The sequence below is a fragment of the Cyprinodon variegatus genome, unplaced genomic scaffold (assembly GCF_000732505.1).
Source record: "Cyprinodon variegatus isolate N-32 unplaced genomic scaffold, C_variegatus-1.0 Scaffold411, whole genome shotgun sequence".
NCBI classification, from domain to species: domain Eukaryota; kingdom Metazoa; phylum Chordata; class Actinopteri; order Cyprinodontiformes; family Cyprinodontidae; genus Cyprinodon; species Cyprinodon variegatus.
In genome coordinates, this window is record NW_015150864.1 from 7,168 (window position 1) to 21,293 (window position 14,126).

A 14,126-nucleotide genomic window follows, 5' to 3' on the forward strand; every position below is an offset into this window, starting at 1 on the left:
TCCTGCTGATAGTTTTAGACAATGTACATCATATGACTACCAAAAAATGTGCATGTATTTAATTAATGTTAATAGTAAAACAAATCTTGTAAATTACTGTAACTTAGTTTGGTTGATTCTTTCATTTCCAATTAAAAAGACATTTGACAAATCTGAAGAAAAATTAAAGAGAAACTGTTAATAGCAATTTATTTCTAGGAGACACGACCATAGGTTTCATACATAAAATAGTTGTATATAATAATTCTAAATCACAGTTTATTTTAGATTAGTTGAGGACTAGTGCCTACATCATCCTCCATTTTTATTTTCCAGGAAGGCCCAGAAAACAGTGCAATTTCCTAACAGATAAGGAGAATTTTTCTCCTCCAAAATCTTTTGTGATATTACAGTCAGTGTGTAATAAATCTTATAATCATTGAGGAATTTTCACTTTCTTCTGAGGTGTGATAAATGTGAAATTACATCGTTTGTCAAATTAGCACATTCACCCTTTGTGAGAAATAAAAGCCATGCTTCTCATATCCCTTTCAGTATTTCCATTGTTTCCATGCCAGTCGTGAGCTAAGCTTCAGAATGGTTTGGAAAGGAAAATTGCTACAGAGGGAAGGTGTGATAGTTCTTGTAGGAGAAACAGGGTGTGAAAAGCTGTTTTTTTATTTTTTTTTTCAAAACAAAAACACACAGATTAATGTGTTGTCTGGCAGTATAAATCAAAGGCATACAACACAAGGATTTGTGGGAACAGCAGGGTGAGAAGAAACCATGAAATGTGAAAATATTTAAATGCAAAGATACATGAGGCTTCATTAGAGAAAATATAAACAATAGTACTTTAGCTTATGAGAATTTACAAGAAAAAAGATCAACAAAGTTGGATACATTTTAAGTAGAATATGCAAGGTCTAAGCAGCTATAGGAAAAATACTGATCACGGTGTAATAATTTAACAATTTTTATTAAACAACTTAAAAAAGAATTCGGCAGGTAAATCTTATTCATAGTTCTGTGCCAACTGCAGACAAAACAGCTTCATACAATCCAGTAAAACTACGCAGTATTCTTTACACTTCAACGCTTCCAACTGTAGTTGTACACTTTTTCAAAAGACTTGATAAAGTTAACAAAAACACTTTCTAAATCATTTAGGCTTCTCTAAAAGTTGACAACTGATCCACAATGTCATAGCAAAAAAACAAGATAATCTGAACCCCTCCAAGTTGTTTCAGCTATGGCCAGTGTTCCTGATCCAATTAATTTTGTCTTATAAGTGTTTTGTGTTTTTTTTTCTTGTTTCCATATATACTCTTGTTTATTTTCATTTAGGGGTTAGAGAAAAGAAACAAAAGAAAACCTGTTTCGGGTCAAACACTTTTTCTTTGCATTCTATCAGGTATAATACATGGTATGGTAAAAAAACAAAAACAAGGATTGATATGTAGTATTTCTTTACTTAGATGCTGGTACACATTAATTTGATAAATCATGTTAGGAAGGTATAACTTGGTTTAGTAGAGGTTGACCATTTTTACACACAGACAACGTGACCAGCATAGTTACATAATATCAATTCCACGGCACAGATCGTTAGGCTTTCAAAAGGAGAACTTATGACAAAGAAGAGAACTAAAAGTAAAAACCAAAGTGATGCAACAATGTATTGTTTCTTTTTACTGCTGAGTAATTTGTGTATAATACTCCAGAGGTAAAAAAAGTAAAAAAAAACACTGAACAAATCAAAATAGTTCTGCCTGGAGTATATATGCTCTTAAATAAAGCTACATCTCAAAGCATGTTGAAGTTGGTTAACAAAACCCTTCACTGTTAAAAGAATATGTATAATTAAAATCTAATTACCAGGCTTAGGTCTATAAAACGAGCCTTCATGCCAATAATCAATGTTAGGTTGTTTTTGCAGTTGTGCCAATACTGCTGTTTCTTGGTTACTAAGCATACAAAACAAATTTAGCTTATCTGACTCCAAGACACAGCTGGATTGGTTATTAGAAAACAGAAATTTTACTTTTGAGAACATTTCTGTAAAATTTTAAGTTGACTGCTATATTTTGTGTCGGTACAACATACATTTTTAAACAAAAGGTTTCTCGTAACAAAACTGACTAAACAATTTGGTATAAAAAAACAAAAAAAAAAAACATTTTTTGGACCTGTTCTACCATATGGAAATGAGAACATGTAAAAAGTAATGCAACAGAGAGAAACATCTCAGTTTTAATGTTTACAAACACCACATTTTTTAAAACAACTTGCTTTTCTTAAAGCACTGTTCTGCTAGAAGAATCAGAGCTGCATCTTAGCATTACAGTGAACCATGGTGTGTTTTCTGAATATAATCAGTCTGTGCAACTGCAGCACAAATCATTTTTTTCTTTCAAAGCCTCAACTTAAAAAAAAACAAAAAAAAACTGCTTTTCAGTGAAAGCTGAGAGGATCTATTTTCCTTGGTCTTGCTAAACGGCCAGCAATGACCTTTTAAAAATGATCTTTATGGCTGTAGTACTGCTTTAAAAAAAAAAAAAAAAAAAAAAAGCTAACATCTTTACTGATGTGCAATGTTCAGTAAGTGCGGACCCCTGGTTTGGTGTCTTGAGCCTGGTTGAAAGGATTTGATGGACTGGAAGACTCATCCTGCTGGTCAATGGACTGATAAGCATCTCTGTTTCGAGATAAAGAAGGAAAACCTGCAGAGAGATACAGCAACTGTCAGTCATCATGAAAATACCATAATGCTTAATCATGCCTTGCAATGTATTACACTTTATTTATAGCTTGATGATTGAAGCCTGTTGCCTCTTGATAAACAGATTATATTGGAAGCAGACTAAGAGAAAGTTTTTTGTTGTTGTTGTTGTTTTTTACAAGAAACGTAGCACTTGGAAGAATATTAGGAATATCAGGAACAGATTGACAGATCAATTTAGTTTTTTGTTCTACTTTCAAACTAAAAAAATATATATATAAAATACATGTGGTTATTTTGAGGAAAGTAACTACTTTATCACTCTAAGGCCTGAGATTCAGTATTGTTATTTACAATGGCCAGAATACCCATGACATTTTTGTGGACTAAAACACATGTAAGCAAACCTAAATATGACAAACCCACACTTTTGAATTATAATCAAACAAGAGGTTAATTTTTTTTTTTTTGAGGGATAGTATAGAAGCATAATATAAAACCATAAGACTGGAATAACAAAACATATAAACTATGCCTATGCTAACTATAAATCTGCCCTATTTTAAAAAGTGAAGCATCATTGAGCAATGCTTAAAAAACATGAAAAACAGAATACACCGAGATAAATGAGGTATCTGGAGACTAAAAGCTCAGATAAAAGATGCAGGACATGCACACTTGCAAAGAATACACAATAAACATAAAAATACAGCATGCAAACAACCAGGGATGAAAGAATGGGATGGTAATGAGGAAATGCTGATGATGAAATTTGCTCAGACTGTCCTCACAGAAATACATCAGAAATATAACACCAAAAAGTCAGTACTATAAACCAATTGTTTACCTTTTTCTAGAATGCGCTTCAGATGGATGTTTAGATTAAAAAAATGAAGCTTTTGTGAAACAGGTAGAGATATCTCTGAGAGATCAGGTAATAAGAGAACATTTACATAAATTACATAAAAATGCACAGAATTGTTGGGGAAGAATGTAAATAACAATAGTTGGGAAAGAAAGAGTATCTTATGTCCAGCCAGCTGATTAGCAATCTTACTTCTTGGGGTGAAAGGGTATGGAATGGGATGATTTGGAAAGAGAGATGATAGAAAAGGAAGAGGCCAGGAATCAGTAGCGACGGCCAAAAAAGGCACTGTCTGCACTGTCTGTAGTACATCGACTGTCCACAGAGGTCTCTAAGTCTAAGAGAGAAGAGATCAGTTGTAAACATGTGTGCAGGGAGAAAATATATAATAATTGTACATGATGATTAAAAAAGAAACCAAACAGTGCAACAAAATATTGAATAACATGCAAGAAAAACAGAACCACAAGGACTCCAGTTGTGAAAACGAAACAAGGAATAACTCACTAACAAGTAAAAAGGTAATCAAGCTACTAAGCTCTCTGATTCTCTCATTTCTGTTTCTGATTTTTCTTGAATACATTGCCTTTAAAATAGAGTATCGAGTTACACCCCTCAAGTAACACCACTCAAGTTATCGTAAATCTTTTATCATATCTTTTTATGGAACAATGTTAAAGATGTGACACTTTTTATGCAAAGTAGTAAATGCACAGCTTTTATAACATTGTAAATTACTGTCCCCCTCAAAATAACTCAAATGCAGTACTATCTAAACCATTGACATCAAAAGTGAGCTGATCCCTAAGTGAATATGGCTCAAATTCATTATCCTGTTCAAGCACACTTTAGCAGTCATCGGATAAAGGTGCTTTATAACTGTGTCATAAAATATGACTACATTTGCCTACTCTGTTCCTTTCTGTTTGGTTAGGGCAGCAAAGCATTGATTGGACATTCAGCTGAGATCAAATTGGTCACATTTCTGGCTTTTGAATTTGGTAAGAACTTGAAAAGATGAACTTGATATGCAATCAAAATTCAGAGAGTGCCAGCAGGCCAATTCAACAGCCCATTTCCTATCGCCCAATTGTCTGGTTTCCATCACGCTCAGCGGTATAGGGCTCACAATGCAATCAGACAGCAATTAAACTATTCACAGTCTGAGAGGGTAACATTAGCTGCTTTCATCAGTCACAACAAAGTCTAATGGGTGTTCCTGCTGTGCAAAGTAAAACCATAAAGAGTCTGGGTTCATCAATATTCAATTATCTTTCAGAGAGCAAAGACATGAGTTTCATCAAATGCCGTTTTAAATCGCATTGCTGAACAATTAGCACCACAACCCCAACTTCCTGTTTTTTTCTTTTATTACAATTCATCTATTCTCCCCATGAAGCCAGGCTCAAATCTCTCTAGTAAAGAAAGATTGAATACTTTCACTGTTAAATAAATGCGACAGATATAAGATTTTAAGTAGCCAACATGCATCAAGGCTTACAGAGTTTTTAATGGAAATGCTCTCATTTGAGAGATGTTAAGTCCAAAAATCAATGGCTTCAAGAAGTAGATTAGATTGACATTACTCAAAGTTACTCATCTGCTTCCTTGTCAGCAATGAGAAACTAATTTACCCAACAATGACAGACATTCCTATTTGTTGTCATTATCATATTTTCTGTGAATCAAGGCTTAGCTATTTTTGTCAGCGCATTAATAATGGAGATAGTTCACATCAAACCATAAAACAGCTTTAACATATATGCCCATGAAGCATAATACTATGGTCAAAATGACTTAGATCTTTAAAGAACTCAAGCTAAATGGGGTTTTTGAAACAGTCTAACTGCAGCATGGATATCTCACTGCAAAGAAAAAGGTCATGCGACTGTAACTAATAAGCAAGCTGTGGAATCATCTGCAAGTTGTTTAGAACAAAGTTTCCCCAGTTCGTAGCACTTGAAAAACAAAACAAAAAAGTACAGAACATTAAATGGGATCAGAAAGATCCCATTTAATGTTCATGTCCATTTAAAGAGCTAAAGTTGTACATTTCAAACAATGCAAAATAAATAAATAAAAATATGTCCAGAAATATATTACATGTTGTCTATGTCATATGCCTTTACATTATTCATTCTCAAAAGTCTGCAAGTTTTTTTTTTTTTTTTTTGTCAATATATTTTATGCAAACGATGTCACTTACCAAAGTTGACATTGTAATCTCCTCCTCGTTCACGGTACATTTGATAGACGAAGAAGCAGGAAACAGGTTTAAGCAGCAGGCTGAGGATAGCCATTCCTGCAGTGAAACTTTGTACTCCCTGAAAAGGTGTGTGCGGATACCAGATCCCAAAATGGATGATGTCAGTCAATATCGTTACAGCCATTCCCGTGAGGAACTATAGCAACAGGATTAAAAGAACAAAGTATGTTAATGAATGAACTCCTTAAAATACTTTTCAAATTACTGAAAGCTATACTATCTTTCTATTTTAGGTGTTATTAATTCTGAAGAAGGGATGTAGAGATTTTACACTTTATTTCACTCTAATGGCATAGTATGTTTTTTCTTTAAAAACACCTCCCAAGGTAGGCGTTCAGGGGGCATCCAAAAAAGATGTCTGAGCCACCTTAACAGACTTCTTTTGATGTGGAGGAAAAGGGGATCTTCTCTGACCCCTTTCTGAATGACCAAACTTCTCACCCAGTCTCTAAGGGAGTTCTCAGCCTCCCTGCGGAGAAAGCCAATTTCAGCTGATTGTATCCTGGTTCTCGTTCTTTTGGTCAAGACTTAGATTTCATGACCATAGGTGAGGGTAGGAAAAAAGACTGACTGGTAAATCAAGAGCTTTGCCTTTTTGCTCATTTCTCTCCTCATTACAAATAGCGGTGCAAGGGACGAAGTTCGCTGGTCCCTGAACCAGATTCTGTCCATTAAATAAAAAAAACTGTCAATAAAAGTTATTAACAGGTCCAATAACAGAGGTCAGCCCTGTCAGAGTCCAACAAGCCCCGGGAACAAGCCCGACTTAATGCCAGAAATACGGACCAGGCTCCTGCTTTGCTTCAACAGAGCCTGGATGGCCTAGTAGAGGGCCCCCCAACTCCTCACTCCTGCCACAAGTGCCACGAGGGACTTGGTCAAAGGCCTTCTCCAGGCTACAAAGCACATGTGGACTGGTTGGGCTAACTCCAATTAATCCTTGAGCACCCTGCAAAGGGTGTGGAGCTGATCCATCATTCCATGGTCATCCCATCCACCCCAGAAGCCTTGCCACCATGGAGTTTTTTTGACCACCTTGGTGACTTCAGCTTGGGTTATGAACAAATCCAGCCCTGAGCACTCTGTCTCTTCTCCCACCATGGATGGCTCATCTGTCATTATGAAGAGATTCTGAAAATTCATTCCACCATCCAACAATGTCCTATTTCAGAGTCTCTTCATGGCCTCTCCAAACTCCTCCCATGCCCATGATCTTGCCTTCGCAACCGCCTGGGCAGTCGTACGCTTGGCCTCACAATACCTGGTTGCTGCCTCAACAGTCAAACTAGCCAACCATACTCAATAGGACTCCTTCTTCAGCTTGACGGTATCACTATTGCTGGTGTCCACCAGCGAGTTCAGGGATTCTGCATCAACAAAAGAGGCAGAGTGCTTGGCCCACTCAGACTCAATGTCTCTAGTGGTTGTTGGTGGTAGCTCCAGCCTTCTCTTCAACTGGGGTCATCCAGGCACTGAAACCCCTCCACCAGTTTAAGGTGGCACATAATGAAGCTATTAGGTGAAAATTAAGAAAATTTCTATTCATAGCCAGCATTTCTTTTCGAATCCAAAGAGAGGAAATCATAGTAACATTCAAGTTAAAGCTTGTCACTCTCAGGGTCACCTGTTGGTGTATTTCCTTCCCCTTTTAAATCAACCAAGCCAAGAGTCAGGAGGATTGGACCACATGAGCAGAAGTCCAGTTGGTTGAATGAATGGGACAAGGTCAATTGTGGAACCACAGAAACAAGCTCACTTCGTTCTTTTGTGGCAGGTCTGGTGTTAGAAGCTGGATCTAGGTCATTCTGAGACCCTACCCATTGCTGCCCTTTTTTTCCCCCAGATTAACAGATTAGAATATAAATTAGGCCACAAGATTGATTTCATCATGATCCTGAGGAATAAACTAGATAAACATCTAATTCAAATCACTTAAGAAAATATATTTAACATGTACTGGATTCCCATGTCACCCCTATGTAACTAGTACAATACAGTTGTTTAGCTTTGTTTATAGATTGTTTTGTCTTTGTTTTCTTTTTAATGCATTATTAGAAAGTCACTTTATGTAGAATGAGAACAAAATAAATTATTAATAAAGACTAATTATAAGTTTCAGTAGATTATTCATACAATAATCAACTATTCTTCAATCACATAACAATTAAAGCACAAGTGCTTTTATTTGGACATTATTTCCCTAGGGATTTTTCTATGAGCTCGCTGCAAACCTAATAAAAAAAAAAAAAAAAAAGGAATAGTAATTTACGGTATGTAGCATCTCTACCCACAGGATATTCATTTGTGATTTAGTATAAGGCCCTAGAACAGGTGATTGTTATTAAGATATCCCTTTTTAAACAAACGGCTTTATACTTCAATGCATTCAGTTTACAGATTGTACATCATATGGTTCCCCCTGCTTTTAAAAAGTTGCACAAATTTCATTTAAGATTTCAAAAAAATCCTAACTCTTACAGATGAATTAACCAGATGGTAATTCCTTTTCTCCTTGAATTTCACTTAAATCTCTGAAGCACAGATGTTTGATGTTACTTTTCATGATGAGGTTGTAATGTTTCAGATAGGGAAGAAACAAAATCTTTGCCCTTATTCATGCATTTATCTGTTGTAGAATTGATTACTACAACAGTGTCTTAATAGGTTTGCTTATAAAGTCAATCATACTGCTACAGCTGATCCAAAACACTGGTGCCAGTGTTCTCACTAGAAATAAAAAAGTAGAGCTCAACAGCCCGCTTTTGAAGTCTTCACACTGGCTCCCTATAGCTCTGTTAGTCTATAGCTCATTGATCAGCACCTCAATACATAACAGAATTATTGTTAGTGTATCAACCCCTCACACCACTCAGGTCTTCTAGTTCAAACCTACTCTTTGCACCTGGTAAAAAAAAAAAAAACACGGAGAAGCAGCATTCAGTCCCTATGCTCCACTTATCTGGAACAATCTTCCAGAAGAATGTAAAACTGCTGAAAGCCTGAGTTCTTCTAAGTCACAGTAAAAAACCCATTTATTTAGAACTGCTTCTGAGTATTAAACTGTTAACTGAGATATTAGCTGTTTAAGTTTGTGGTCCAATTGTTATACTATCTGCTTTTATCATGTATTTATCTTTATTTGCTTTTACTCTGCTTTTATGCATCTTCTATTTTATTGTCTAATTCATGTAAAGCAGTTTGAATTCTCCTTGTACTGAATTGGGAAATAGAAATAAACATGCCTTGCCTGAATAATTTTGGTAAAATAAGAAATAAAAAAATAAAATAAATAGTTGTTTTTCAGAAGAAATTTCACTCACTAAAATGCCACATCTGTTATAGTTCTCCTCTGACAAGAATCAATTTGCCATTGACTAAAAGAAACATTAAATCATGTCCACATTCCTTACTTTTCATGACTACTTGAAAAAGTTCTGCAACCCGCCCCAAAAGGGTAGAAACTTTACTTTTAGTCAGCGAGTAACATGAGCGAAAGTTGAAAGTGAAAGTTCTTCTTTTGCTACATGAATATTTAGACAGACAGGTTTGTGTGTCTGTGTAAAGCTGCGTATGTAGTTAGAAATCTGTGTCACATGACAATAAGACGACTCTCAGAAAACGACAGAATAGAGCTAAAAACTCACCATGAGAACAGCATCAATGGAGTCCCTCTGTGCAATTGCCCACACTCCAACTGCTAAAACACTAAAGTTTCCCCATGCATAGGATGATGGAAGAATACCCATGCTTCCCCTAAAAGAAGAGACATTTTATAAAGGATGATCTTTATAAGTTATTTGCACACAAGAAAGTAGGGTAGGAGTAAGATCAAGCATAAGACAAGAGAGCAGTTGTGTCTGTGTGTTCAGACGAGAGAAATTCCTCAGGTGTATGATGAAAAAAAAAGTTCACACTCACCACATAGTGAGCAGCCAATGTGCCAGCACTATTGCCTACAGCATAGAAGATCATCACAAAATTAATAAGTAATTTTTAGCATTTTAAACCACGGTAGGTTTATATATACACACAACAATTTTCAGTGGAAAGACAATTGGAAATTAAGTTTTAATTAAAAAAAAAAAAAGAAAAGAAAACAATGCAGCGGCATTAGGGTTAGGGTAATGCAAATTAAGAAAATAAAAATATTTTTAACAAATATAATAAGCAACAAAACACACTTACAAAGTTTAAAAGCAAAACTACATACGTATTTAACAATAGAAACTAAAATAACAAGCCAGAAATTCCAGGACTAAATGGGAAATGTGGATCAAGTGTATCTGGGTCAGTTTGTATATTTTTTCATTTTTTTGTCAAGTTTGATTATTTTTGAAAGATTAAGAAAAAAAGAAATAATGACATTAAATTCCTCTTCTTGAGAGCTTTGATATCATCATATTCACGTTTCTTTCTACCTTGGCCACTGCTTCACGCAAGGATCAAAATATCTGCCAGTGAAAATATAAAAGGTGTTGTTAGTGTCTCATTTTTCCCTAATGATTCTTTCCTTGCCAAACAAAACACTTTACAGCCGGTGACCAGTGTCTAAATCGGAGGATAGTAATTGCCACACAGAGGAACTACCAGTGAGAATGATCAAACATGAAATTTAACTTCAGTCGTTGGATTAAACATACCCAAAAATCAAGCTGTGAATGAAATAAATGATTGACAATTATGTGCAAACTCACCTTTAAGTTTATTGCTGGGATTTCCATAGCTTTTGTTAATTTTCTAGGCAAATGCAGCACCTCCCTGCTTTCTGCTTCACGGTTTGAACTTGTTGAAAGGCCTCATGAAAAATGCTGCAGTTCTTCCTCTTACACAAACTTCTGTGTAAACCCCTCCTCCACTTCAACTGAAGTTGCAAACAGAAGCCATGTGACAGCAGCCTGACTGTTTCCCATGTGATACCTTCCCCTCCTGTTCCTGCTGCCTCCACTGTAGACCTAAGGAGAATCAGCATCAGTCACAGCTCTACTTCTGTCCCTTGAAGGGGCTCGTCACAAATGATCAGGAATCTGGCATGTCTGTAGAAGCTAAAAGTTAAAATGACAAATGGAAACATGTATCTTTCTAGCTGGTTAATGTTTTAGCCTACTGTTTTGTGCAGCTTCTATGTTAGATCACAACATGATAGCATTTAACTTTCAATCAACTCATAAAATCATTGAATGGAGCTTTAATGTTGAAATTGAAAAAAAGGAACAACTACATCTACTCCTTTGAAGCTTCACAATGACTAATCACATTTCTACGGTTTTCACAAAGTCTTCTACATTTTTGCAGAAGACAGGCTTCAGCAAATTAAACATAAATGCTATAGGTGTTTATACAGAGGACTTTAATGAAATATGTTGTTCAGGTTTGCTAATTAGGTAATTAGGCCTGGTGTGAAGCCTAAACAGGAAGTAACTTAGTCAAATGTACAAGGGATGACATTGACATATTAAAAAAGGAAACAATGCTATTTTAATGGTGTGAGCAAAGCAATTTGCAATTTGCTGAATTAAAATACATGCTTAAAACCCATGGACATTTGTAGACTGAATGCAAAAAAAAAAAAAATAAAAATAAAAAAATAAATAAAACTCTGTTTAATTGGACATTTATGTGTTAGACCAACAAAGAGCAGTTTCTAGTTGGGAAATTAATGAAAATATATTTTACTTTCAGCATTTTCAAGATTTAACATAAATATGCATTTAAAACAAAATTGGCTGCAGCTGTATAGCATGTGACAGTTACAATAAGTCATTATAAGAATATCATTGTGCAAAATGTTAATATCACAAATAATTTTCGAGTATAAATGCCACACACTCTCTGGCAGCCATATTTAGCTTGTGCGATGATGCCTTACTGCTGTGGAAGCTGTCATCTGACAGAAATTACAGTGCCAAATATGCTAAAGGCTTCAGAGTTAATGGAAGAGCAGATGGAAGAAAGTGGCAGGAAATAAATTTATTGCAACGGATATTACCATTTCCATATTTACTAATACTAATAATATTCCTCTGATATGATTGGCTAACATGGTGTAGGCCAGGAAAATGCGTGGAGTAAATCCTTCCATTCTGGCTCTGGCTGTATGTTTAACCTGTTGGACCTCTTCCTCTGTCTCTGCCAACAGAAAAGCTGCCTTTAGCTGTGCTAAAATAAAAATAGATAAAACTAAATTTTTTTTTTGCAAAACTGATCAAAATATGTGAAGATCTTGTTTTCCCCTTTCTAGATGAACTTGGCCTCAGTTCACAATTAATCTAAATCCTGTAAAGTTTGATCTTTTCAACGATATCTACATTATTGTTGATGAGCTATATTACACGGCGGCTTTTTATTTCACTACATCATTGCAACATTTATTTATTAAAAAAATCATGAATAAGAATCACCACATTTAAAGTAATATTTAAATTTTTTTAAAATAAATTGCCACATAATGGCGTGCCATATTTGCAAAATGTAACATTGTCCGTTTTAACAGGTGACTGGTGGAAATGATTGACCCTGAACCTAACATAAATAATCTGGACATCAGCAATAAAACATTTGAAATGCTAATGTGTTTTGCACTTCTATTGACCTTTTTCCTGTAGTCACAATCTGCCCTAATGCTGCTGCCTCTGTCCTGTTTACCTTAACTGAGTTGATTCTTTGTGTGCAGCAAGGATGACAGATGGTCTCTGCAGCATCCATTGTGACCCCAGGGCCCAGGTCATCGCTGAAACCCTAACAGTTTATGACTCATGATTTCTATTTTAAACCACATCGAATACAAAAGTAGAATATTCCTGCTGTGAAAATTACTTAAAAAGTCAGAATTAGAGTTTTAGCTTTTTTTGGGAATGAGTAATGCAAATTATGATAACCGCCACTTGATGACAGCAGACCTTTTTGTTTAGTTTAATTAACATCAAGAAATTATTAAATTAGGTAAAACTTAAAGTTGTATAAAAAAAAAAAAAAACATTTCAAATTCTTACTTAAATTGTCAATACACATAAACCATTTTGAATGTAACTTAAGGTGAGCAGTTACCCGTAAAAAGGAAATATATATACCCTCTCTGTTTTACCTAAGTATACATTAAATCATCTTTAGCTGGTAAAAAATGCTTAAAGAAACTGCTTTTAAAATAAAGCAAAGTTTATCAATTGCAAGTAAAAAAGATAATTAAATCACTTAATGATAAGTTGTCCTTATCATTAATTATTTATTATAATTAATGACAGTAATTGGGGTTATTGTGTTTTAATTGAAGACTGTAGACCTTTGACTACATAACGTTCAACTGCTTGCTTGCTCACGATTTTCCACTGCCATGTAGAGATATTAATCCCCAATCCACCCTTGTATTTTTTTCAATATGCCGAAGCATTATTTTTTCGACTATTAAAGTATTTTTTTTCATAGGTGATATCAAAGTAACTAATATCAAAATAGAAGTAAAGTAAAACATGGTAATGTGTCAATCTGATTAACCTAAATAAATCCTTGGCAAACAACTCCTTCAGTAATCACCTAATTAGATATAGTATTCAACTTTTCTTGTGTTTGCCACATTTCAGGACGCAAACATTTTGTAACAAATATAAAAACTGGGTGTGCAAAATTATTCAACACCTTTTAGTTAATACTTTTGTAGTGTCACCTTTTGCTGCGATTACACTGTAAGTCACTTAGGGTATGTTTCTATAAGTTTTGCACATCGAGAAACAGAAATTTTTGCCCATTCTTCCTTGCAAAACAACTGGAGCTCAGTGATGTTGGATGAAAAGCATTTATGAAAGGCAGTTGTATGTTCTTTCCACAGTGTTGCAGCCTTCTGTTCAAAAAAAAAAATATATAATAATTTCCAACAAAGGCCGTGGGTGGTAACAGGTGATTTTGTTTTTACATGCACTTCCAGCTTGACTTATTGTAAAAGAAAAGAAAAAAATTAATACTAAAAATGTCTTGGAACGTAGTACGTAGAAATTAAATTTAATGTTTTAAGCTCCCAAAAAAACTGTAAAAAACAAATTAATTTTTTTAAATCTCCTGTCCACACCAGACATTTACCACACCATCCCCCAACACCTGGTGTGCTCTTGATCACTCAAATTAATGGGAGGGTCTAACAATTAACAACTTACTCCAAACACTTCCAAATATAAAAAAATTATTAACAAATTTTTGGTTATAAATTAACTTAAATATATTTTATATACCAAAAGACAAAAACTAAATTGGTAGAAGTAACAAATTTAGCATAAATGGTCACAACACTCAGATTCTTGATTGTATTC

At 34.8% G+C, this 14,126-nt stretch overlaps 1 protein-coding gene across 1 annotated transcript; it reads right to left on the reverse strand.

Annotated features, from left to right (window-relative positions):
- Positions 1–255: 255 nt before the first annotated feature.
- agtrap (angiotensin II receptor associated protein) lies at positions 256–10,689 on the reverse strand. Its single transcript, XM_015388030.1, has 5 exons — positions 10,527–10,689; positions 9,751–9,785; positions 9,477–9,585; positions 5,773–5,968; positions 256–2,702 (listed from the first exon to the last, which is right to left on the reverse strand). Exons 1-5 carry the CDS (start codon positions 10,551–10,553, stop codon positions 2,578–2,580), a joined length of 492 nt encoding a protein of 163 aa, XP_015243516.1. The 5' UTR covers positions 10,554–10,689; the 3' UTR covers positions 256–2,577.
- Positions 10,690–14,126: the final 3,437 nt, after the last annotated feature.